We start from the raw sequence: 25,433 nt of genomic DNA on the forward strand, positions 1-25,433 counted from the left end.
TCCCACCCGGTTCCCAGCAGGTCTCGATGCTTGCCTGGGTTTCCCCGCCTCGAGAAAACTCCACTGTATGCCACTGTCTGCCGTGAGTCCCTGATCCACTGAGGAATGTGCCTTCCCTGGAGATGTTCCTTTTTATGTTGAGGACATCAGAACTGCATACAATACTCCAGGTGAGGTCTCACAAGGGCAGAGGAGAGGGGCAGGATCACCTCCTTCGACCTGCTGGTCACGCTCCTTTTGATGCAACCCGGGATACGGTTGGCTTTCTGCGCTGCGAGTGCACACTGCCTGCTCATCTTAAGTTTCTCATTGATCAATGCCCCCACGTCCTTCTCTACAGGGCTGCTCTGAATCTCTTCTCTGCCCAACCTTCCATTCCAACACTCCAGTTATAGGAGCCATCCCACCACGTTTCTGCGACCCCCGTAGACGTGCACACATCTCTAATTCCTCTTGTTTGTTCCCCATGCTACGGGCGTTTGTATAGAGGCACCTGAGCCAAGCTCCAAATGAAGCCGGCTCATTGGCTGGAGCAGCTGGAGTATCTCTACATTGCTCCAAGCATTTATTATAGGTGCTGGCAACTGACTGGGTGTGTTGGGATGGAATGATGCCCCCCTCCCCCAACACATCTAGTTTAATGCATCCTTGACCAGTCTGGCAAGCCTCCTACCAAAACTGTTCTTCCCTTCTTTATCAGACCAGCTCCACCAGACCCCACTAGACCTGGCCTACTTACTTGGGTCCCGTGTCCAAGATACCCAAACCCCTGACTATGGTACCACCCTTCTAACCATTTATTAACCTGGCCAATCCTCCTAGCCTTTTTGGGGTCCTCCCCTGTATCCTGAAGAATTGATGAGAAGACTGTCTGCGCTCCAGAGCCCCTAACCACCTCTCCTAGGGCTCTGTAGTCCTTCTTTATGTTCTCCAGGCTACTGCTATCTGTATCACTAGCACCCACATAGATCACTAGAAGTGGGTAATAGTCAGTGAGACTTACAAGAGCAGGTAGCCTCTCTGCAACATCTCTGATCCGTGCCCCTGGTAGGCAACACACCTCCCTTGAGAATGGGTCAGGCTGACAGATGGGTGCCTCTGTGCCTTTCAGAGTCCCCTACTACTATGACCCGCTGCTTTTTCCCGGCAGCACCAGTAGTGATCTTCTTTAGCAGTACCCCAGCCGGCTGTTTCTGATGCAAGTGTTTCCTCATCAGCCCCCCGCAGGACAGCAAAGCGGTTCTGGGTGGGGACAACAGATTTACGAGGAAGCCCCTTGGTTTTGTCTTCTTCCTCCTTTTTTTTGTTGGTGCTGTTCCCCAGCTTCCTGGGTTAACGGCCTCCTTCTTTCCTCCGTGAACTATAGGGGACGCTTGAGGCCCCTGCACAGTTTGGGCCTGCAGCAAGCAGTCCTGCTTCCTCTCAGCTTCCCTGACATCTCGCAGTCTATTGACAGCATCCCGCACCTCAGCCCCTGCTGCAGGAGGACCTGCACCAGGGAGCACCGAGTGCAGCCCTGCCCATTGTGCACCCTCCCCTCACAAGCCCAGCGCAGGCACTCTCTACACTCCGACCTCTGCACTGCAGCCTCCCCTCTCATCGGCTCTGTCTGGGTGCCTACGCTGGCCATCGCCGGGGCACCCAGAGCCCAGCTCCCAGACCAGGCCCTGGTCATGAGGCGAGCGTTCCCCATCCCGCCCGCCTGCCCGCGCTAACTGCCTCCACCCGCCCTGGTCGCCGCGATCCCCGGGGCAGGTTTTTACCCAGCCAGGGCTGGTGCCGCTCCTCCGGGCACCGCCCCCTGTGAGTCCCTGCTCGCGTCAGCTGAGCTGCCGGCTCCTGGGCAAGTCCTGTCGAGGACGTGAGGCTCCCTCGGTGGCTGGTGCCGCTCTGAGTTGAGGCTCCTGGACGCTGAGCTTCCCCCCGCTCAGGTGTTGAAGGCGTCCTCTATCCAGCTACTCACCTCAGCAATTGACCCCAAATCAGCAGTTGACCCCCACCTCAGCAGTTGACCCAGTCATTCAATTGGTTTTCCTTGGATACTGTTTCGACGTCTACATATCTCCTAGACTTTAATACGCAGCTCTGTGAAGCAGGGAAGAATAATCTCCAATGGGCTGACAGGTCCTAGCGGCACACACAGGCTTAGTGATTTCCCACAGATCAAGCAGCTTTGTGGCAGAGCAGCGATGATTATAACTGGGGCTTTCCAGAAGAGATAGGTACAAGCAGAAATCCCTGCTTGCTGCTTTTTGAGGCACTTAGGGTCACTGCTTCAGGAAATCTGAAATCACAGGATCCCATCAAAACTCGCCTATCAACCAGTATTAAGCTGTTCCTCCCCAGGGCTCAGCAGATGCCAGAACATACTCTCTGAAACATAACATTATTCTAAAAAATTTGGATTTTTCCAAAAGAAACATCCGCCTGATAAAAATTGTCAGGGTACCAGCGATGAGGGGATACCATGTTGGGAGGACAGGCTCATAAAACACTTTCAGAAAAGACTCCTTATGCTTTCAAAAATCACATTGAATTGACACCCGCTACTCCAGAAAAGCTTAGTATCAAGCAACATTTTTCCTCGAGTCTAAATGGCAGAGCTCATTGCTGCAGAAAACTTGCTGGTTATCATCCAGAGAAACAGAATATTTTCAAAATCTAGTTGAAGCTTTTGGTAGTTATTTTCTTCCTAAAAATGCAGCCTAATCATTGCTTTTTTGTACCTGAAAAACAGAAAAAGCAAGTGAAAAAATCTGCTTTAGAAGTTTTTCTCGTTCAGTTTAACGTGTGCGTGCAGTTCTACTCATGGTCTTTTTGAGACCCCTTGACTAGTCTGGCTGTGAACATCATGACACACGCCAGTTATCTTGCCATAACAAGATTCCATGCGACATGAGCGAAACGTGGGGCTCAGGGCACCCCGGGGGGACTCAAGTGACCAGGGGAGAACAGGCCTTGTGCCCCTCACAGGAATACCCTGTCCCTCACGGTCTGAGTGGTGGGCTACCGTGGTGCCTTCTGTGACCAGCGCTTTGTGACGTGCCCTTCGTGACCCACCATGTTGCCCTTAGCGACGTTCTCGTCGTGACCCACCATGCTGCCCTTAGTGACACGCCCTCTCTGACCCACCATGGTGCCCTTAGTGACGTGCCCTTTATGACCTACCATGGTGCCCTCAGTGACGTTCCCTTTCTGACCCACCATGGTGCCCTTTGTGACGTGCCCTAGGTGACCCCCCAGGCCACCGTATAAAAGGCAACGGGTCATACCGCTCATGCCAGTGTCCGGCAGGACAGTGACGGGACAGAGCGGGAGCGCAAGGCTGGCGCAGACCCCTGAGCGCAGCCCACGTTGTTCCCCGCTGCCCCAGCAGCCCTGCGGTGCCGAGACACTTCTTGGAACATTCTTCGTTCCCCGCGCTACACCTTTGCCTTGTCTGATGAGGATGGCGGAGGGACACGCTGCATCCATGCAGTTCATCCAGACTTTTCTGGAGAGCTCAGTGAAGGTAATTACAGCCATTTCCAGGGTAGCAGTGCCTGCGTTTCCTGACGGGGCCACCGGCTCTGCTGCCAGGGCTGCTGGGGGCTGCTGGCTGGGCGCGGCTGCACCCCCGGGCTCCTGCACAGCACTGCAGCCCCAGTGCTCCAGTCCTGCTGGCCCCTTCTCACACTGCCCGTTTGTGTCTCTGCTCCCCGGCTGCCCAGGAGGAGGCTCAGAAGATTCGGTTCCTGCAGACCGTCTCCACCCTGAGCAAGGATGCCAGAGATGAGGGCTTCACACAGAAACTGAAGGAGTTCTACCACCGATTTCAGGTGGCAAAGAACATCGAGGTGAGGGGACCCCCGGCTGCTCTGGGGAAGGGGGCAAGTTGCCAGGCGCCGGCACACTGTGAGGACACACGGGGCCCATGCAGGGGGAGGGCAGGGACCAGCGTGCGCGGACAGACACTGAGCTGCCTGAGGGGATGCGGGTGTCGCTGAGCAGCCCTGCAGCAGGGCCGTGCTGGGGGCCGGTGCTGGGCTGGGGACAGAGGGTCTCCACCAGCCCTGCCGCCTGGTGCCTGCGGCCACCAGGTCCCATCCCGGTTGTGTTCTGCAGGCGCTGGTGGAAGAGGAGCCCGTGGACCACCTGCACACGGCCGTGCGGCAGCAAGCCATGCTTGCCCTCGCCCATATGAGGTATGTGCCCAACCCCTGGTTTGGCTGACACCTCTGCACAGTCCGTGGCCCTGGGCCTGCCCATGGGCATCTCCCATCCCAGCAGAGTCCAGTGGTGCCCTCAGAGGGCCTGCTCTTTGCCCTGCTCGCGGCTTGCGGAGAGATGGAGGGGAAAGCAGAGGGATCCTGCAGGGCCCCTCCACGTCTCAGCTGCTTCCAAAGTGGGAGGCGGGAGACTTTCCTGCCAGGACTGTCCTTCGGCCTGGGCCATGCCAAGGAGGGAGGAGGTGCCTCCTGGCAATGCTGCCCACACACCAGGGCTCCATCCCGCTTGGGGGCCTCTGCTCCAGAGGTCTGTGTCCACCTGGCCAAGGCATGGAGGCAGCGCTCCCAGCACCCGCGTCTCACAGGTCCCTCTCTCTCTCTTTTCAGCAAAGTGGAGATGGCACTGGGGGGCAAGAAGAAAAGCCTTTTAGAGGCCTGTTTCAGGAGTGTCTTCTTGCTTCCTCCTAAAACAGACATGCAGGGCCTAGACAATTTCCTCTACTTTAAGGTAAGTGCTGTTGTGCTGTCAGGAGCACTCAGAGCTGCTCCCTGGCTGCCACGTGCTGAGACACAGCCAGAGATCCAAGGCACGGCAGGGTGTCAGCTTTGCTTTCCCACCCTCGTCCCTTCATCTCCTTCCCCTGGGCCTCACCATGTCCAGTGCCTCTGGACTGGCTCCTCTGCCCGCCGCAGCTTGTCTGCCCCAAGGCCTCCCTTGGCCAACCAGAGGTGGCAGGGGTGTCCTTCCCTGGCGTGGGGAGTTAGATCCATTCCCAGGGAGAGAGGGACTGCAGAAAGACTGACACAACCTTTCTCCTCCTTGCAGACCCTGGATGCCATGGACATCCTGCTTAAGAGCTTGGTGCTCAGCTCCCCTGGCTGCAAGGACCTGAGGATTATCTTGCAGGTGTGGCACTGGCAGAGAGCGGGGTTCGCAGAGGCTGTTCCTCACTCTGGAGGGACAGGAGTGTCCACTCTGGAGTGAACGGTGTCCTCCCCAGCACCATGCACACAGCACACCGCAGAGAGGGTGCTCAGCTCCCTTCGGGGACCCAGACACGGCCCACCGTGCTCTTCCAGGAGCAGCGTGTCCCCTGGCTGCAGTCAACGTCATTTCTCCCCTGCGGCCTCCTTCTGTGCCATGGCAAAACCTGGCCCATGGCACTTTTGGGCCAGCTCCATCCCCAGAGCTTTCCTCGCACCAAAGGAGTGGGGAGCATTGACCCCTCTCCTCAGGCACCGCAGCAGTGGCTGCGGCTGCTGTCCTTCTTCCCCTGCCTCGCAGTCCCTCCTGCTTTTCTGCCCAGGTCTGACTGGGGCAGAGACCCACTGGAACCTGCCTGTCCTGCACAGGGAGCCCAGCCCTGACGCTCCGCACTCCTGGCTTCCCAGAGAGCAGTATGCCCATTCCCCCATTGCAGACCCACCGCCCCCTGGCAGGGTGCTGCCCAAAAGCCCAGCCTTCATGGAGAGGGGACACAGGCCTGTGCTTTCGGGGAGGGCGCAGAAAGAAGCAGACTCTACCCTGGGGTGGCCTCTGCCTCCCTTCAGGGCCACAAAAACTGCATGGGTCCAGTCGGGACTTGAGAAGTGCTGCTGCTGCTGCTGGCAAAGGCACCAGTTCCCAGGGCACAGCAGCACTTTCTCTCCTTCCAGATGCTGCTGCCTTTCACCGACACTAAGAATGCAGCTGCATGTGAAAGGGCTGTGGTCAGGATTGGGAAGCTGGTCGATTTGATGGACAGCTCTTCCTCGGTGCAGGTAAGGAGGCAGGCACCCTCCAGCCAGGCTGTCTCCCATTCCCTGCCCACCGTGGGCAGCAGCCTGCAGCTCGAGATGCCTGAGGCATTCAGCACAGCTCTGCCCTGGGCGAGGGTCTCGGCTTCTTTCTTTTTCCCCCAGTCTTTCCTCCCCAGCACCCTTTCTTCCAGAAGCCAGTCCTGTGAAGGACAGCACTGCCCAAGGAGCATGGCGGGAGGCCAGGCCTGGCAGCTCTCCCTGCCCTGCTGCCCAGCTCGCTGCTCTGGGAGGGCCCTGCAGAGCTCTGACGTGCCAGGATCCTTCCCCGGGGCAGACTCTCGGGTTCAGGGCTTTTGTCGCAGCTGCTGCCTCTCAGCCCTTCTACCCATCCTGCCTCCCTTGCCCAGGTCTGGAGCTTGCTTACAGATGACAACAGCTCTTCCCACGGTGACACTATCCATGACCGCCTCCTGGGACAGCTGCTGGGACATCTCATTGTTTGCTGGACTAGCAAGATCTGGGAGATCCAGTATGAGGCTTTGGATACTCTTCATTACCTCTGCAGATGCATCCAGCAGCAAAAATGTAAGAGAAGCTGTGTTGGGCTGCATCCCTCCACACACAGACATCTCCTCGTAGTCCTGCTTGTTTCCCTGAGCACTGCAGTGGATTCTTTTTGTACTTGCTGGAGGCTGTCCAGGAGAGATTGCCCTCTTCCCTCACCTCCTTTGCCCCTCACAGCTGCTTTCCCAGCTTTTCCCAATAGCATCCCAGCTACTGGTTTGCTGCAGAAGCTGAATGCTCACCACAAGTCCAGTACTGTGCTGCTCTGCTTCCCACTCTTCTCAGGACCTCTCAGAACCCAGCTGTTCCGTGGTCCCCATAGCCAAAGCCATCATTGATGGTAAGCAATGCTGTGTCCTAATGACCCTCCTGTGATCCCCTCTTGTTTAGGTGTGACATCACCAGAGGATGATCTAAAGCATCCCCAGTGTGGAGGCGAAAGGAAAGCTGGGAAACCCTCCTGGCTTTCCGTGTGCAGCACCAGGAGCATTGTAAAGGTAATGAGCTTCTCCCTTGCTGGGCCTTGTCCAGGGCATCAGCAGGAGACTGGTGTGAGCAAAGGGGTCCAGAACGAGCAGGCTTGCCATGGTCTCACTGTCCCTGGTGAGAGGGCTGCTGCTGCTCTGGAGCAGGGACTCCAGAGGGCTGCACTCCGGTGTCCCAGCAGCAGCTCCAGCTCTCCTGGCCACCAGGAAGCCCCGCTTCTCTGTAGGATCAGCACACCGTGCCCACGGCCCCAGCCCTCCTCCCTCACCCTAGGCCCCTCTCTTCTCATCCTCCACCCTGCAGCGACTGCAGCCCCTGCTGCCAGCTTTCCTGTGGGTACTCTCGCCAGAGCTGCTCTCGCTGCTCAGCTGAGCAGCACTATCAGGGCACTCGGTGTGAGACGCCTTCCCTGCCTTCCTTCCTCCCGCAGGCATTTGGGGAAGACCTCCGACCCCCTGATAAGACGGTCATCCTTGTCAAGGCCATCGAGGCCATGAGAGACTCATGCACATGCGACAAGGAGGAACTGATCAGCATTGTGGATGTGGCCATGACAGAACCTGCCTCCTGGCTGACGGAGGTAAGCAGCCTGTGGCTGCCCTGCCCTTGAGCCCTTTCAGGCACTGTTCCTCCCTACATCGGCCTTGCCTCACCCAGGTGCCTCAGGCACCTTGAAGCCATTTCACACCAGCAGAGTAGGATGGGAGGGGCGGCCATTTCAGTGGCAGCTGAGGAAACGGCTGCAGTCTGGTGGCAGCACCACCCTCACTCGTGTGCCCTCCAGGTGCCAGTCATCGTTAGCTGCATCTATAATAACCTGGAGCACATCAACACACTGTCAGTCTGGCACACCCTGGACATGCTGCTTCTAATGATGGCAGAGCAGTGGCCAGGGGATGTGATCCTGCGACTCGTGCATCTCTCTCCAGAATGTGACAGGTACTGACCCCCACAGCCCTTGTGGGTTTGTTCTATGCAGGGAGAAGGGGCTGGAGGCCCACAGAAAACTACAGGGCACCCCTGAGGAGCAGGGCCCTGCACCCCCCCACTCTCTCCACCCCTGCTGGGTCGGCCAGGCCTGCAGTAGCCAAAGCTAGCCAAGTTAGATCCGAGTCCCGGCACGAGGTTCCTCCCTACCCCATGGGGAACACTATCTCAGCCCCCTCCTGCCTGTCCAGGCACTCCAAGCAAGGGGTCGGGAAGGGCCAGGGCTGCAGGACAGCCTGGCTGCTGCAGGACAGCCTGGCTGCTGCAGGACTGGCCCAGGCACCGTGTGGTGGCTGAGGTGGCCCTGCCGACAGAGTGCTCTGCGTCTGCAGTGTTGCTATGGCCATGTGGGAAGTGCTGCTCTCCCAGCGCCTCATCTTGGAGAACAGCCTGAGGGAGCTGAGCATCAGGTTCCACTACCTGAGTGTGCCATGGAGATTCAGCACCTACAAAGCGGAGGCCTGCATCCAGCTCTTGGCTGTGAGTAACCAGCCCACTCCTTGCTCATGCTCAGGGCCGTGCCTGCCTCTCCAGGAAAATGGGCACGGCCCTCACCCCTGCCATCTGCCCCATACGGTCCCAGAGGAGGACACAGCCCCTTAGGGCCAGTCCAGCACCAGGTTCCCCTGCCCCAGCCACGCAGGGCCACGCTGACTGGGTGCGGGTGCGCAAAGCCCCTGTCTGCCCAGGTAGTGCTCTGCTTGCACAGGCGGAGCTAGCACAGACAAGCGTGTGGTGTGTCCCACAAGCGCTGAGTGTCCCCCAGGATGGGCTCTCCGTCCCCTGTGCCCTTGCCCTGAGCTGCCAGTGGGACCCAGGGGCCGTACTGTGCAGGGAGCCCTGCAGGCTTGGTCCATCTCTCACTGCCATCTTTGTTTCAGCTGCTCGCCTCCAGCCATGTGACACCAAAAATGTTTGCTGGGGTGTACGAAATCCGGAAGCTGCTGATGCCTCCAAGGCTGCTCTCCCTGGTGCTCCAAGGCCTCGTCACACTGTCACAGTCACCTGACTCGGTGAGCAGGGCATAGTCAAGTGAAGCCGTGCTGGCCACCTGGTGCTGGGCAGTGGGGAACGCGGTGGCTTGACCTGGGCTGGGAGTCGGGACCTGGGGTGACGGCTCTAGATGCCCTCAAAGTCCCCTCACGTGCCCCCATCCCCTCAGTGCGCCCACAGGCAAGGCCTGCCAGGAGGCTGCTGCAGGAATTCCTGTGCCACCGCCCATGCAGCCGGACAGGAGGCTGGTGCTTAATGGCCAGAGCATTTTGGCCTGGGTGGTCTTTCACCACTTCACAAGAAAGAAATTCTGTGCTTCTTACAGGCAAGGAAAATACTGGTCATGCTGCCAGACTTGATGGAGGCCCTGCAGAGCGCCCACAGCGACAACAAGATGAAGGCCCTGCTCACGTTCAGAAACGTAATAGGTCATTTGAAGAAGAAGGCCAGCTCCATCGCTCTGGAGCTGGCCGAGAAGCTCCTTCAACTCTTTGATGATGTAAGGCTGCTGTGGAAACCTGAGTCCCACTGACGGGCCCTTTGCAAGAGCAACTGCCCGGCAGCACAGCCTGGCGGCAGCGCTTGCCCAGGGCTAAGCCTCTCCTTCTGCCCCCGCGCTCTCGTGGGGATGGCTTCTGGTCTCTGCAGCCCAGCCCAGCTTCTCCCCGACAGGCTGATGGCTCTGGGAGACCTGAGGCCCCTCCCCTCAGCCACGCTGACGCCCTGGCTCAGGGAGCAGCTGTTACTGAAGCCCTCCTGTCCTCCTCCCTACCAGGAGTGCAGCCAGACGCAAGAGCTCTCCATCTGCCTCTTCAAAGATGCAATACAGATGGCGGATTGGAAGGACAAGCGGCAGATGCAGAAGAAGGTGCGGAGGAGCCTGGTCCCACTCATGTTGCACATGAGTGACGAGATCGAGAGCGTGGCCAAGGTACGGATTCCAAACCTAAGCCGTGGTGCGGGGCAGGGTGTGCTGAGCCCGCAGGGGTGGCCTGGGTATCAGTGAGGGCAGGAGCAGCTGACACAGACATTTCCCACACCTGCCCTACGTGGTCCAGCAGGGCTCAGCAGCAGTCCGTGACCACCAAGGCCTGAAGAGCGGAGTCCGCAGGGGCTTCCCAGCTGTCCCTGCAAGTGCTGAGGGCCAGGCCTTTGGGTCTCAGGCCCTGTCCACAATCTCCCCAATCCTTGTCCCCCTCTGCAGGCCTCTCAGGAAGCCATCTGTGCAGCTGCGAAGGTGCTCAAATGGGAATGGCTCAGTCACCACGTGCAGACACTGGAGAGATGGCAAACTGTGCAGCGCTTGGTGAGGACAAGTCCCAGGCTGGACACGGGGTGCTCCTCTCACCTCCCCACCCTCAGGATGTTGCAGGAGGCACATCTGGGCCCTGGCAGTGGCACAGGGGGCTCTCAGGAGCTCCAGACCCTGCTCTGCCTGCAGCTGTCTCTGAACCTCAGCCCCACAGGGCTCCTGGCTGGGAGACACACATGGCCTGAGGAACAAGGGGAGGTGTGGGGTGCTGGTAGAGGGGAACGGCCCAGCAACTGGGGAAGGTCTGGTGGTCAGCCCTGGGCATTGTGGCTCTTTCCAGCTGGAGCAGGAGCAGAGCAGAGCAGAAGAATATTGCGTCAGAGCCTGCTTTACCTGCAGCACGCTCAGGTCAGCGTGCGAACTGGCAGCTGTGGTTCATTGGTAAGCCGCGGCCCCTGGAGTCCCTCTTTTGGCAGCCTGGCCCCAGTCCCATCTGCTGCACTGGCAGCGAGGAGCAGCCCTGTGGCTGCCAGAGCATCGACTGCCCCGTGCAAGGCCTGTGCAGCCAGGGGCTCTTGTGCTTCCCTCTCCAACCCCTGCCCTCGCAGCGGGGCTCAGTGGCACCTTGCTCAGTGCCACCTCCCCCTGCGTCCTGTCCTTCCCTGGGGTCACCCTGCTGAGGGGAGGAAGGGGTGCAGCCAAACCGGCAGAGGCGGGGCCGTGCTGCCGGCAGCGTGCTGGGCAGCAGCAGGTCTGATGGAGCTCTCTGCACAGGGATGGCCGCTCGGTGCCTGAAGGAGAGCCGCGCGGACACGCTCCTGGAGGTTTGCGAAGGTAAGCAGGGACAGTGCTGTGTGTGCTGGGGCTGGTGGGGCAGGGGACAGAGCCTGGGCAGCGTGCTGCCATGCCCTGTCCTGCTCCAGGGAACATCTCGGGGGCATTTGTTGCATTCCTGAGCAGCAGCTTCCAGGTGATCCGTTTGCCCCGCCTGCGCCTCCTGACCAGGGAAAGGGATGGCTGGGGCTGGCATGGTCTGGAAGGGATGCCTGCTGGTCTCTGCAGATTGGTGGGTTTCAGCTCTGCTCTCTTTCCTTCTCTTGCAGCCCTCCATGCTCTGAGAAGCCACGAGGAATCCCAAGTCTCCTCCCTGGCATCTCAGACAATACACATCCTCACCTGTTTACACGCGCGGCCAAGACGGAGATGGATCCTGCAGGCGCTGTGCTGCTGCCTCTGAAAAGCCAGGCAGCAGTTAAGCCCTGCTTAAGAAAATGGGTCTTTCGGATTAAAGTTCTAACCACAATTCCAAGGCCATTGTGTTCTTCACACGCGGCGCGGAAAGGCCTGTCAGGAGCTGCCGGGCAGCCTTTGCGCCCCGGCCGCCCTCGTCGGCCCGGCCACGGTCTTTGGGAGCACCGCCGCCAGAGTGCACAAAAGTCAGGGCCACACCTCCACAGTTTCTCTGAGCATCCTGTTCCAGTGCCTCACAACCCCCTCCACTGCAGGCACCCCCTTCAGCCACTCCATCTGAGCGAAGGCATTGGCCACCACCAACACAGATGGTGTAGGTCACCCCTGCTGGAGCTGCAGCATTTGCTCTCTGATAAGTGCCCGCCTTTCTTCCTTCAGGGCTACGTGGCATGTGTGCTCGGACCTGTGCAGGCGGCCTTGGAATGTCTCTCCTTCCAAGAGGTGCCTGTCCTCCCCGCACACCCTTCTATGCCATGTTCTCTGTGTTCCCAGCGCTGCCTTTTGCAGGAGCTTAGGGTGGTCCCACCCGGTTCCCAGCAGGTCTCGATGCTTGCCTGGGTTTCCCCGCCTCGAGAAAACTCCACTGTATGCCACTGTCTGCCGTGAGTCCCTGATCCACTGAGGAATGTGCCTTCCCTGGAGATGTTCCTTTTTATGTTGAGGACATCAGAACTGCATACAATACTCCAGGTGAGGTCTCACAAGGGCAGAGGAGAGGGGCAGGATCACCTCCTTCGACCTGCTGGTCACGCTCCTTTTGATGCAACCCGGGATACGGTTGGCTTTCTGCGCTGCGAGTGCACACTGCCTGCTCATCTTAAGTTTCTCATTGATCAATGCCCCCACGTCCTTCTCTACAGGGCTGCTCTGAATCTCTTCTCTGCCCAACCTTCCATTCCAACACTCCAGTTATAGGAGCCATCCCACCACGTTTCTGCGACCCCCGTAGACGTGCACACATCTCTAATTCCTCTTGTTTGTTCCCCATGCTACGGGCGTTTGTATAGAGGCACCTGAGCCAAGCTCCAAATGAAGCCGGCTCATTGGCTGGAGCAGCTGGAGTATCTCTACATTGCTCCAAGCATTTATTATAGGTGCTGGCAACTGACTGGGTGTGTTGGGATGGAATGATGCCCCCCTCCCCCAACACATCTAGTTTAATGCATCCTTGACCAGTCTGGCAAGCCTCCTACCAAAACTGTTCTTCCCTTCTTTATCAGACCAGCTCCACCAGACCCCACTAGACCTGGCCTACTTACTTGGGTCCCGTGTCCAAGATACCCAAACCCCTGACTATGGTACCACCCTTCTAACCATTTATTAACCTGGCCAATCCTCCTAGCCTTTTTGGGGTCCTCCCCTGTATCCTGAAGAATTGATGAGAAGACTGTCTGCGCTCCAGAGCCCCTAACCACCTCTCCTAGGGCTCTGTAGTCCTTCTTTATGTTCTCCAGGCTACTGCTATCTGTATCACTAGCACCCACATAGATCACTAGAAGTGGGTAATAGTCAGTGAGACTTACAAGAGCAGGTAGCCTCTCTGCAACATCTCTGATCCGTGCCCCTGGTAGGCAACACACCTCCCTTGAGAATGGGTCAGGCTGACAGATGGGTGCCTCTGTGCCTTTCAGAGTCCCCTACTACTATGACCCGCTGCTTTTTCCCGGCAGCACCAGTAGTGATCTTCTTTAGCAGTACCCCAGCCGGCTGTTTCTGATGCAAGTGTTTCCTCATCAGCCCCCCGCAGGACAGCAAAGCGGTTCTGGGTGGGGACAACAGATTTACGAGGAAGCCCCTTGGTTTTGTCTTCTTCCTCCTTTTTTTTGTTGGTGCTGTTCCCCAGCTTCCTGGGTTAACGGCCTCCTTCTTTCCTCCGTGAACTATAGGGGACGCTTGAGGCCCCTGCACAGTTTGGGCCTGCAGCAAGCAGTCCTGCTTCCTCTCAGCTTCCCTGACATCTCGCAGTCTATTGACAGCATCCCGCACCTCAGCCCCTGCTGCAGGAGGACCTGCACCAGGGAGCACCGAGTGCAGCCCTGCCCATTGTGCACCCTCCCCTCACAAGCCCAGCGCAGGCACTCTCTACACTCCGACCTCTGCACTGCAGCCTCCCCTCTCATCGGCTCTGTCTGGGTGCCTACGCTGGCCATCGCCGGGGCACCCAGAGCCCAGCTCCCAGACCAGGCCCTGGTCATGAGGCGAGCGTTCCCCATCCCGCCCGCCTGCCCGCGCTAACTGCCTCCACCCGCCCTGGTCGCCGCGATCCCCGGGGCAGGTTTTTACCCAGCCAGGGCTGGTGCCGCTCCTCCGGGCACCGCCCCCTGTGAGTCCCTGCTCGCGTCAGCTGAGCTGCCGGCTCCTGGGCAAGTCCTGTCGAGGACGTGAGGCTCCCTCGGTGGCTGGTGCCGCTCTGAGTTGAGGCTCCTGGACGCTGAGCTTCCCCCCGCTCAGGTGTTGAAGGCGTCCTCTATCCAGCTACTCACCTCAGCAATTGACCCCAAATCAGCAGTTGACCCCCACCTCAGCAGTTGACCCAGTCATTCAATTGGTTTTCCTTGGATACTGTTTCGACGTCTACATATCTCCTAGACTTTAATACGCAGCTCTGTGAAGCAGGGAAGAATAATCTCCAATGGGCTGACAGGTCCTAGCGGCACACACAGGCTTAGTGATTTCCCACAGATCAAGCAGCTTTGTGGCAGAGCAGCGATGATTATAACTGGGGCTTTCCAGAAGAGATAGGTACAAGCAGAAATCCCTGCTTGCTGCTTTTTGAGGCACTTAGGGTCACTGCTTCAGGAAATCTGAAATCACAGGATCCCATCAAAACTCGCCTATCAACCAGTATTAAGCTGTTCCTCCCCAGGGCTCAGCAGATGCCAGAACATACTCTCTGAAACATAACATTATTCTAAAAAATTTGGATTTTTCCAAAAGAAACATCCGCCTGATAAAAATTGTCAGGGTACCAGCGATGAGGGGATACCATGTTGGGAGGACAGGCTCATAAAACACTTTCAGAAAAGACTCCTTATGCTTTCAAAAATCACATTGAATTGACACCCGCTACTCCAGAAAAGCTTAGTATCAAGCAACATTTTTCCTCGAGTCTAAATGGCAGAGCTCATTGCTGCAGAAAACTTGCTGGTTATCATCCAGAGAAACAGAATATTTTCAAAATCTAGTTGAAGCTTTTGGTAGTTATTTTCTTCCTAAAAATGCAGCCTAATCATTGCTTTTTTGTACCTGAAAAACAGAAAAAGCAAGTGAAAAAATCTGCTTTAGAAGTTTTTCTCGTTCAGTTTAACGTGTGCGTGCAGTTCTACTCATGGTCTTTTTGAGACCCCTTGACTAGTCTGGCTGTGAACATCATGACACACGCCAGTTATCTTGCCATAACAAGATTCCATGCGACATGAGCGAAACATGGGGCTCAGGGCACCCCGGGGGGACTCAAGTGACCAGGGGAGAACAGGCCTTGTGCCCCTCACAGGAATACCCTGTCCCTCACGGTCTGAGTGGTGGGCTACCGTGGTGCCTTCTGTGACCAGCGCTTTGTGACGTGCCCTTCGTGACCCACCATGTTGCCCTTAGCGACGTTCTCGTCGTGACCCACCATGCTGCCCTTAGTGACACGCCCTCTCTGACCCACCATGGTGCCCTTAGTGACGTGCCCTTTATGACCTACCATGGTGCCCTCAGTGACGTTCCCTTTCTGACCCACCATGGTGCCCTTTGTGACGTGCCCTAGGTGACCCCCCAGGCCACCGTATAAAAGGCAACGGGTCATACCGCTCATGCCAGTGTCCGGCAGGACAGTGACGGGACAGAGCGGGAGCGCAAGGCTGGCGCAGACCCCTGAGCGCAGCCCACGTTGTTCCCCGCTGCCCCAGCAGCCCTGCGGTGCCGAGACACTTCTTGGAACATTCTTCGTTCCCCGCGCTACACCTTTGCCTTGTCTGATGAGGATGGCGGAGGGACACGCTGCATCCATGCAGTTCATCCAGACTTTTCTGGAGAGCTCAGTGAAGGTAATTACAGCCATTTCCAGGGTAGCAGTGCCTGCGTTTCCTGACGGGGCCACCGGCTCTGCTGCCAGGGCTGCTGGGGGCTGCTGGCTGGGCGCGGCTGCACCCCCGGGCTCCTGCACAGCACTGCAGCCCCAGTGCTCCAGTCCTGCTGGCCCCTTCTCACACTGCCCGTTTGTGTCTCTGCTCCCCGGCTGCCCAGGAGGAGGCTCAGAAGATTCGGTTCCTGCAGACCGTCTCCACCCTGAGCAAGGATGCCAGAGATGAGGGCTTCACACAGAAACTGAAGGAGTTCTACCACCGATTTCAGGTGGCAAAGAACATCGAGGTGAGGGGACCCCCGGCTGCTCTGGGGAAGGGGGCAAGTTGCCAGGCGCCGGCACACTGTGAGGACACACGGGGCCCATGCAGGGGGAGGGCAGGGACCAGCGTGCGCGGACAGACACTGAGCTGCCTGAGGGGATGCGGGTGTCGCTGAGCAGCCCTGCAGCAGGGCCGTGCTGGGGGCCGGTGCTGGGCTGGGGACAGAGGGTCTCCACCAGCCCTGCCGCCTGGTGCCTGCGGCCACCAGGTCCCATCCCGGTTGTGTTCTGCAGGCGCTGGTGGAAGAGGAGCCCGTGTACCACCTGCACACGGCCGTGCGGCAGCAAGCCATGCTTGCCCTCGCCCATATGAGGTATGTGCCCAACCCCTGGTTTGGCTGACACCTCTGCACAGTCCGTGGCCCTGGGCCTGCCCATGGGCATCTCCCATCCCAGCAGAGTCCAGTGGTGCCCTCAGAGGGCCTGCTCTTTGCCCTGCTCGCGGCTTGCGGAGAGATGGAGGGGAAAGCAGAGGGATCCTGCAGGGCCCCTCCACGTCTCAGCTGCTTCCAAAGTGGGAGGCGGGAGACTTTCCTGCCAGGACTGTCCTTCGGCCTGGGCCATGCCAAGGAGGGAGGAGGTGCCTCCTGGCAATGCTGCCCACACACCAGGGCTCCATCCCGCTTGGGGGCCTCTGCTCCAGAGGTCTGTGTCCACCTGGCCAAGGCATGGAGGCAGCGCTCCCAGCACCCGCGTCTCACAGGTCCCTCTCTCTCTCTTTTCAGCAAAGTGGAGATGGCACTGGGGGGCAAGAAGAAAAGCCTTTTAGAGGCCTGTTTCAGGAGTGTCTTCTTGCTTCCTCCTAAAACAGACATGCAGGGCCTAGACAATTTCCTCTACTTTAAGGTAAGTGCTGTTGTGCTGTCAGGAGCACTCAGAGCTGCTCCCTGGCTGCCACGTGCTGAGACACAGCCAGAGATCCAAGGCACGGCAGGGTGTCAGCTTTGCTTTCCCACCCTCGTCCCTTCATCTCCTTCCCCTGGGCCTCACCATGTCCAGTGCCTCTGGACTGGCTCCTCTGCCCGCCGCAGCTTGTCTGCCCCAAGGCCTCCCTTGGCCAACCAGAGGTGGCAGGGGTGTCCTTCCCTGGCGTGGGGAGTTAGATCCATTCCCAGGGAGAGAGGGACTGCAGAAAGACTGACACAACCTTTCTCCTCCTTGCAGACCCTGGATGCCATGGACATCCTGCTTAAGAGCTTGGTGCTCAGCTCCCCTGGCTTCAAGGACCTGAGGATTATCTTGCAGGTGCGGCACTGGCAGAGAGCGGGGTTCGCAGAGGCTGTTCCTCACTCTGGAGGGACAGGAGTGTCCACTCTGGAGTGAACGGTGTCCTCCCCAGCACCATGCACACAGCACACCGCAGAGAGGGTGCTCAGCTCCCTTCGGGGACCCAGACACGGCCCACCGTGCTCTTCCAGGAGCAGCGTGTCCCCTGGCTGCAGTCAACGTCATTTCTCCCCTGCGGCCTCCTTCTGTGCCATGGCAAAACCTGGCCCATGGCACTTTTGGGCCAGCTCCATCCCCAGAGCTTTCCTCGCACCAAAGGAGTGGGGAGCATTGACCCCTCTCCTCAGGCACCGCAGCAGTGGCTGCGGCTGCTGTCCTTCTTCCCCTGCCTCGCAGTCCCTCCTGCTTTTCTGCCCAGGTCTGACTGGGGCAGAGACCCACTGGAACCTGCCTGTCCTGCACAGGGAGCCCAGCCCTGACGCTCCGCACTCCTGGCTTCCCAGAGAGCAGTATGCCCATTCCCCCATTGCAGACCCACCGCCCCCTGGCAGGGTGCTGCCCAAAAGCCCAGCCTTCATGGAGAGGGGACACAGGCCTGTGCTTTCGGGGAGGGCGCAGAAAGAAGCAGACTCTACCCTGGGGTGGCCTCTGCCTCCCTTCAGGGCCACAAAAACTGCATGGGTCCAGTCGGGACTTGAGAAGTGCTGCTGCTGCTGCTGGCAAAGGCACCAGTTCCCAGGGCACAGCAGCACTTTCTCTCCTTCCAGATGCTGCTGCCTTTCACCGACACTAAGAATGCAGCTGCATGTGAAAGGGCTGTGGTCAGGATTGGGAAGCTGGTCGATTTGATGGACAGCTCTTCCTCGGTGCAGGTAAGGAGGCAGGCACCCTCCAGCCAGGCTGTCTCCCATTCCCTGCCCACCGTGGGCAGCAGCCTGCAGCTCGAGATGCCTGAGGCATTCAGCACAGCTCTGCCCTGGGCGAGGGTCTCGGCTTCTTTCTTTTTCCCCCAGTCTTTCCTCCCCAGCACCCTTTCTTCCAGAAGCCAGTCCTGTGAAGGACAGCACTGCCCAAGGAGCATGGCGGGAGGCCAGGCCTGGCAGCTCTCCCTGCCCTGCTGCCCAGCTCGCTGCTCTGGGAGGGCCCTGCAGAGCTCTGACGTGCCAGGATCCTTCCCCGGGGCAGACTCTCGGGTTCAGGGCTTTTGTCGCAGCTGCTGCCTCTCAGCCCTTCTACCCATCCTGCCTCCCTTGCCCAGGTCTGGAGCTTGCTTACAGATGACAACAGCTCTTCCCACGGTGACACTATCCATGACCGCCTCCTGGGACAGCTGCTGGGACATCTCATTGTTTGCTGGACTAGCAAGATCTGGGAGATCCAGTATGAGGCTTTGGATACTCTTCATTACCTCTGCAGATGCATCCAGCAGCAAAAATGTAAGAGAAGCTGTGTTGGGCTGCATCCCTCCACACACAGACATCTCCTCGTAGTCCTGCTTGTTTCCCTGAGCACTGCAGTGGATTCTTTTTGTACTTGCTGGAGGCTGTCCAGGAGAGATTGCCCTCTTCCCTCACCTCCTTTGCCCCTCACAGCTGCTTTCCCAGCTTTTCCCAATAGCATCCCAGCTACTGGTTTGCTGCAGAAGCTGAATGCTCACCACAAGTCCAGTACTGTGCTGCTCTGCTTCCCACTCTTCTCAGGACCTCTCAGAACCCAGCTGTTCCGTGGTCCCCATAGCCAAAGCCATCATTGATGGTAAGCAATGCTGTGTCCTAATGACCCTCCTGTGATCCCCTCTTGTTTAGGTGTGACATCACCAGAGGATGATCTAAAGCATCCCCAGTGTGGAGGCGAAAGGAAAGCTGGGAAACCCTCCTGGCTTTCCGTGTGCAGCACCAGGAGCATTGTAAAGGTAATGAGCTTCTCCCTTGCTGGGCCTTGTCCAGGGCATCAGCAGGAGACTGGTGTGAGCAAAGGGGTCCAGAACGAGCAGGCTTGCCATGGTCTCACTGTCCCTGGTGAGAGGGCTGCTGCTGCTCTGGAGCAGGGACTCCAGAGGGCTGCACTCCGGTGTCCCAGCAGCAGCTCCAGCTCTCCTGGCCACCAGGAAGCCCCGCTTCTCTGTAGGATCAGCACACCGTGCCCACGGCCCCAGCCCTCCTCCCTCACCCTAGGCCCCTCTCTTCTCATCCTCCACCCTGCAGCGACTGCAGCCCCTGCTGCCAGCTTTCCTGTGGGTACTCTCGCCAGAGCTGCTCTCGCTGCTCAGCTGAGCAGCACTATCAGGGCACTCGGTGTGAGACGCCTTCCCTGCCTTCCTTCCTCCCGCAGGCATTTGGGGAAGACCTCCGACCCCCTGATAAGACGGTCATCCTTGTCAAGGCCATCGAGGCCATGAGAGACTCATGCACATGCGACAAGGAGGAACTGATCAGCATTGTGGATGTGGCCATGACAGAACCTGCCTCCTGGCTGACGGAGGTAAGCAGCCTGTGGCTGCCCTGCCCTTGAGCCCTTTCAGGCACTGTTCCTCCCTACATCGGCCTTGCCTCACCCAGGTGCCTCAGGCACCTTGAAGCCATTTCACACCAGCAGAGTAGGATGGGAGGGGCGGCCATTTCAGTGGCAGCTGAGGAAACGGCTGCAGTCTGGTGGCAGCACCACCCTCACTCGTGTGCCCTCCAGGTGCCAGTCATCGTTAGCTGCATCTATAATAACCTGGAGCACATCAACACACTGTCAGTCTGGCACACCCTGGACATGCTGCTTCTAATGATGGCAGAGCAGTGGCCAGGGGATGTGATCCTGCGACTCGTGCATCTCTCTCCAGAATGTGACAGGTACTGACCCCCACAGCCCTTGTGGGTTTGTTCTATGCAGGGAGAAGGGGCTGGAGGCCCACAGAAAACTACAGGGCACCCCTGAGGAGCAGGGCCCTGCACCCCCCCACTCTCTCCACCCCTGCTGGGTCGGCCAGGCCTGCAGTAGCCAAAGCTAGCCAAGTTAGATCCGAGTCCCGGCACGAGGTTCCTCCCTACCCCATGGGGAACACTATCTCAGCCCCCTCCTGCCTGTCCAGGCACTCCAAGCAAGGGGTCGGGAAGGGCCAGGGCTGCAGGACAGCCTGGCTGCTGCAGGACAGCCTGGCTGCTGCAGGACTGGCCCAGGCACCGTGTGGTGGCTGAGGTGGCCCTGCCGACAGAGTGCTCTGCGTCTGCAGTGTTGCTATGGCCATGTGGGAAGTGCTGCTCTCCCAGCGCCTCATCTTGGAGAACAGCCTGAGGGAGCTGAGCATCAGGTTCCACTACCTGAGTGTGCCATGGAGATTCAGCACCTACAAAGCGGAGGCCTGCATCCAGCTCTTGGCTGTGAGTAACCAGCCCACTCCTTGCTCATGCTCAGGGCCGTGCCTGCCTCTCCAGGAAAATGGGCACGGCCCTCACCCCTGCCATCTGCCCCATACGGTCCCAGAGGAGGACACAGCCCCTTAGGGCCAGTCCAGCACCAGGTTCCCCTGCCCCAGCCACGCAGGGCCACGCTGACTGGGTGCGGGTGCGCAAAGCCCCTGTCTGCCCAGGTAGTGCTCTGCTTGCACAGGCGGAGCTAGCACAGACAAGCGTGTGGTGTGTCCCACAAGCGCTGAGTGTCCCCCAGGATGGGCTCTCCGTCCCCTGTGCCCTTGCCCTGAGCTGCCAGTGGGACCCAGGGGCCGTACTGTGCAGGGAGCCCTGCAGGCTTGGTCCATCTCTCACTGCCATCTTTGTTTCAGCTGCTCGCCTCCAGCCATGTGACACCAAAAATGTTTGCTGGGGTGTACGAAATCCGGAAGCTGCTGATGCCTCCAAGGCTGCTCTCCCTGGTGCTCCAAGGCCTCGTCACACTGTCACAGTCACCTGACTCGGTGAGCAGGGCATAGTCAAGTGAAGCCGTGCTGGCCACCTGGTGCTGGGCAGTGGGGAACGCGGTGGCTTGACCTGGGCTGGGAGTCGGGACCTGGGGTGACGGCTCTAGATGCCCTCAAAGTCCCCTCACGTGCCCCCATCCCCTCAGTGCGCCCACAGGCAAGGCCTGCCAGGAGGCTGCTGCAGGAATTCCTGTGCCACCGCCCATGCAGCCGGACAGGAGGCTGGTGCTTAATGGCCAGAGCATTTTGGCCTGGGTGGTCTTTCACCACTTCACAAGAAAGAAATTCTGTGCTTCTTACAGGCAAGGAAAATACTGGTCATGCTGCCAGACTTGATGGAGGCCCTGCAGAGCGCCCACAGCGACAACAAGATGAAGGCCCTGCTCACGTTCAGAAACGTAATAGGTCATTTGAAGAAGAAGGCCAGCTCCATCGCTCTGGAGCTGGCCGAGAAGCTCCTTCAACTCTTTGATGATGTAAGGCTGCTGTGGAAACCTGAGTCCCACTGACGGGCCCTTTGCAAGAGCAACTGCCCGGCAGCACAGCCTGGCGGCAGCGCTTGCCCAGGGCTAAGCCTCTCCTTCTGCCCCCGCGCTCTCGTGGGGATGGCTTCTGGTCTCTGCAGCCCAGCCCAGCTTCTCCCCGACAGGCTGATGGCTCTGGGAGACCTGAGGCCCCTCCCCTCAGCCACGCTGACGCCCTGGCTCAGGGAGCAGCTGTTACTGAAGCCCTCCTGTCCTCCTCCCTACCAGGAGTGCAGCCAGACGCAAGAGCTCTCCATCTGCCTCTTCAAAGATGCAATACAGATGGCGGATTGGAAGGACAAGCGGCAGATGCAGAAGAAGGTGCGGAGGAGCCTGGTCCCACTCATGTTGCACATGAGTGACGAGATCGAGAGCGTGGCCAAGGTACGGATTCCAAACCTAAGCCGTGGTGCGGGGCAGGGTGTGCTGAGCCCGCAGGGGTGGCCTGGGTATCAGTGAGGGCAGGAGCAGCTGACACAGACATTTCCCACACCTGCCCTACGTGGTCCAGCAGGGCTCAGCAGCAGTCCGTGACCACCAAGGCCTGAAGAGCGGAGTCCGCAGGGGCTTCCCAGCTGTCCCTGCAAGTGCTGAGGGCCAGGCCTTTGGGTCTCAGGCCCTGTCCACAATCTCCCCAATCCTTGTCCCCCTCTGCAGGCCTCTCAGGAAGCCATCTGTGCAGCTGCGAAGGTGCTCAAATGGGAATGGCTCAGTCACCACGTGCAGACACTGGAGAGATGGCAAACTGTGCAGCGCTTGGTGAGGACAAGTCCCAGGCTGGACACGGGGTGCTCCTCTCACCTCCCCACCCTCAGGATGTTGCAGGAGGCACATCTGGGCCCTGGCAGTGGCACAGGGGGCTCTCAGGAGCTCCAGACCCTGCTCTGCCTGCAGCTGTCTCTGAACCTCAGCCCCACAGGGCTCCTGGCTGGGAGACACACATGGCCTGAGGAACAAGGGGAGGTGTGGGGTGCTGGTAGGAGGGAACGGCCCAGGCAACTGGGGAAGGTCTGTGTCAGCCCTGGGCCATTGTGCTCTTTCCAGCTGGAGCAGGAGCAGAGCAGAGCAGAAGAATATGTGCGTCAGAGCCTGCTTTACCTGCAGCACGCTCAGGTCAGCGTGCGACTGGCAGCTGTGAGGTTCATTGGTAAGCCGCGGCCCCTGGAGTCCCTCTTTTGGCAGCCTGGCCCCAGTCCCATCTGCTGCACTGGCAGCGAGGAGCAGCCCTGTGGCTGCCAGAGCATCGACTGCCCCGTGCAAGGCCTGTGCAGCCAGGGGCTCTTGTGCTTCCCTCTCCAACCCCTGCCCTCGCAGCGGGGCTCAGTGGCACCTTGCTCAGTGCCACCTCCCCCTGCGTCCTGTCCTTCCCTGGGGTCACCCTGCTGAGGGGAGGAAGGGGTGCAGCCAAACCGGCAGAGGCGGGGCCGTGCTGCCGGCAGCGTGCTGGGCAGCAGCAGGTCTGATGGAGCTCTCTGCACAGGGATGGCCGCTCGGTGCCTGAAGGAGAGCCGCGCGGACACGCTCCTGGAGGTTTGCGAAGGTAAGCAGGGACAGTGCTGTGTGTGCTGGGGCTGGTGGGGCAGGGGACAGAGCCTGGGCAGCGTGCTGCCATGCCCTGTCCTGCTCCAGGGAACATCTCGGGGGCATTTGTTGCATTCCTGAGCAGCAGCTTCCAGGTGATCCGTTTGCCCCGCCTGCGCCTCCTGACCAGGGAAAGGGATGGCTGGGGCTGGCATGGTCTGGAAGGGATGCCTGCTGGTCTCTGCAGATTGGTGGGTTTCAGCTCTGCTCTCTTTCCTTCTCTTGCAGCCCTCCATGCTCTGAGAAGCCACGAGGAATCCCAAGTCTCCTCCCTGGCATCTCAGACAATACACATCCTCACCTGTTTACACGCGCGGCCAAGACGGAGATGGATCCTGCAGGCGCTGTGCTGCTGCCTCTGAAAAGCCAGGCAGCAGTTAAGCCCTGCTTAAGAAAATGGGTCTTTCGGATTAAAGTTCTAACCACAATTCCAAGGCCATTGTGTTCTTCACACGCGGCGCGGAAAGGCCTGTCAGGAGCTGCCGGGCAGCCTTTGCGCCCCGGCCGCCCTCGTCGGCCCGGCCACGGTCTTTGGGAGCACCGCCGCCAGAGTGCACAAAAGTCAGGGCCACACCTCCACAGTTTCTCTGAGCATCCTGTTCCAGTGCCTCACAACCCCCTCCACTGCAGGCACCCCCTTCAGCCACTCCATCTGAGCGAAGGCATTGGCCACCACCAACACAGATGGTGTAGGTCACCCCTGCTGGAGCTGCAGCATTTGCTCTCTGATAAGTGCCCGCCTTTCTTCCTTCAGGGCTACGTGGCATGTGTGCTCGGACCTGTGCAGGCGGCCTTGGAATGTCTCTCCTTCCAAGAGGTGCCTGTCCTCCCCGCACACCCTTCTATGCCATGTTCTCTGTGTTCCCAGCGCTGCCTTTTGCAGGAGCTCAGGGTGGTCCCACCCGGTTCCCAGCAGGTCTCGATGCTTGCCTGGGTTTCCCCGCCTCGAGAAAACTCCACTGTATGCCACTGTCTGCCGTGAGTCCCTGATCCACTGAGGAATGTGCCTTCCCTGGAGATGTTCCTTTTTATGTTGAGGACATCAGAACTGCATACAATACTCCAGGTGAGGTCTCACAAGGGCAGAGGAGAGGGGCAGGATCACCTCCTTCGACCTGCTGGTCACGCTCCTTTTGATGCAACCCGGGATACGGTTGGCTTTCTGCGCTGCGAGTGCACACTGCCTGCTCATCTTAAGTTTCTCATTGATCAATGCCCCCACGTCCTTCTCTACAGGGCTGCTCTGAATCTCTTCTCTGCCCAACCTTCCATTCCAACACTCCAGTTATAGGAGCCATCCCACCACGTTTCTGCGACCCCCGTAGACGTGCACACATCTCTAATTCCTCTTGTTTGTTCCCCATGCTACGGGCGTTTGTATAGAGGCACCTGAGCCAAGCTCCAAATGAAGCCGGCTCATTGGCTGGAGCAGCTGGAGTATCTCTACATTGCTCCAAGCATTTATTATAGGTGCTGGCAACTGACTGGGTGTGTTGGGATGGAATGATGCCCCCCTCCCCCAACACATCTAGTTTAATGCATCCTTGACCAGTCTGGCAAGCCTCCTACCAAAACTGTTCTTCCCTTCTTTATCAGACCAGCTCCACCAGACCCCACTAGACCTGGCCTACTTACTTGGGTCCCGTGTCCAAGATACCCAAACCCCTGACTATGGTACCACCCTTCTAACCATTTATTAACCTGGCCAATCCTCCTAGCCTTTTTGGGGTCCTCCCCTGTATCCTGAAGAATTGATGAGAAGACTGTCTGCGCTCCAGAGCCCCTAACCACCTCTCCTAGGGCTCTGTAGTCCTTCTTTATGTTCTCCAGGCTACTGCTATCTGTATCACTAGCACCCACATAGATCACTAGAAGTGGGTAATAGTCAGTGAGACTTACAAGAGCAGGTAGCCTCTCTGCAACATCTCTGATCCGTGCCCCTGGTAGGCAACACACCTCCCTTGAGAATGGGTCAGGCTGACAGATGGGTGCCTCTGTGCCTTTCAGAGTCCCCTACTACTATGACCCGCTGCTTTTTCCCGGCAGCACCAGTAGTGATCTTCTTTAGCAGTACCCCAGCCGGCTGTTTCTGATGCAAGTGTTTCCTCATCAGCCCCCCGCAGGACAGCAAAGCGGTTCTGGGTGGGGACAACAGATTTACGAGGAAGCCCCTTGGTTTTGTCTTCTTCCTCCTTTTTTTTGTTGGTGCTGTTCCCCAGCTTCCTGGGTTAACGGCCTCCTTCTTTCCTCCGTGAACTATAGGGGACGCTTGAGGCCCCTGCACAGTTTGGGCCTGCAGCAAGCAGTCCTGCTTCCTCTCAGCTTC

At 58.7% G+C, this 25,433-nt stretch overlaps 3 protein-coding genes across 3 annotated transcripts; all 3 read left to right on the forward strand.

Moving 5' to 3' along the window:
- Window positions 1-3,072: 3,072 nt before the first annotated feature.
- LOC133274674 (uncharacterized) lies at window positions 3,073-11,467 on the forward strand. The gene is made up of 17 exons (XM_061464201.1): window positions 3,073-3,511; window positions 3,711-3,836; window positions 4,105-4,184; window positions 4,596-4,716; window positions 5,035-5,115; window positions 5,865-5,969; window positions 6,356-6,764; window positions 6,903-7,009; window positions 7,429-7,578; window positions 7,783-7,937; window positions 8,318-8,465; window positions 8,867-8,998; window positions 9,304-9,477; window positions 9,754-9,909; window positions 10,183-10,501; window positions 10,912-11,064; window positions 11,334-11,467. The coding sequence occupies exons 1-17, from the start codon at window positions 3,278-3,280 to the stop codon at window positions 11,465-11,467; spliced, it is 2,784 nt and encodes a 927-aa protein (XP_061320185.1). The 5' UTR covers window positions 3,073-3,277.
- A 4,669-nt stretch (window positions 11,468-16,136) lies between these two features.
- LOC133274676 (uncharacterized) lies at window positions 16,137-19,674 on the forward strand. Its single transcript, XM_061464211.1, has 8 exons — window positions 16,137-16,185; window positions 16,597-16,717; window positions 17,036-17,116; window positions 17,866-17,970; window positions 18,357-18,534; window positions 18,904-19,064; window positions 19,430-19,579; window positions 19,657-19,674. The coding sequence occupies exons 1-8, from the start codon at window positions 16,163-16,165 to the stop codon at window positions 19,672-19,674; spliced, it is 837 nt and encodes a 278-aa protein (XP_061320195.1). The 5' UTR covers window positions 16,137-16,162.
- Window positions 19,675-19,843: 169 nt separating this feature from the next.
- Window positions 19,844-23,334, forward strand: LOC133275633 (uncharacterized). The gene is made up of 6 exons (XM_061465665.1): window positions 19,844-19,938; window positions 20,319-20,466; window positions 20,868-20,999; window positions 21,305-21,478; window positions 21,755-21,910; window positions 22,184-23,334. The coding sequence occupies exons 1-6, from the start codon at window positions 19,859-19,861 to the stop codon at window positions 22,910-22,912; spliced, it is 1,419 nt and encodes a 472-aa protein (XP_061321649.1). The 5' UTR covers window positions 19,844-19,858; the 3' UTR covers window positions 22,913-23,334.
- Window positions 23,335-25,433: the final 2,099 nt, after the last annotated feature.

Source organism: Pezoporus flaviventris, unplaced genomic scaffold (assembly GCF_033815535.1).
Source record: "Pezoporus flaviventris isolate CSIRO_AGI_PZ_B2104156 unplaced genomic scaffold, CSIRO_AGI_Pfla_v1 ptg000002l, whole genome shotgun sequence".
Lineage (NCBI taxonomy): Eukaryota > Metazoa > Chordata > Aves > Psittaciformes > Psittacidae > Pezoporus > Pezoporus flaviventris.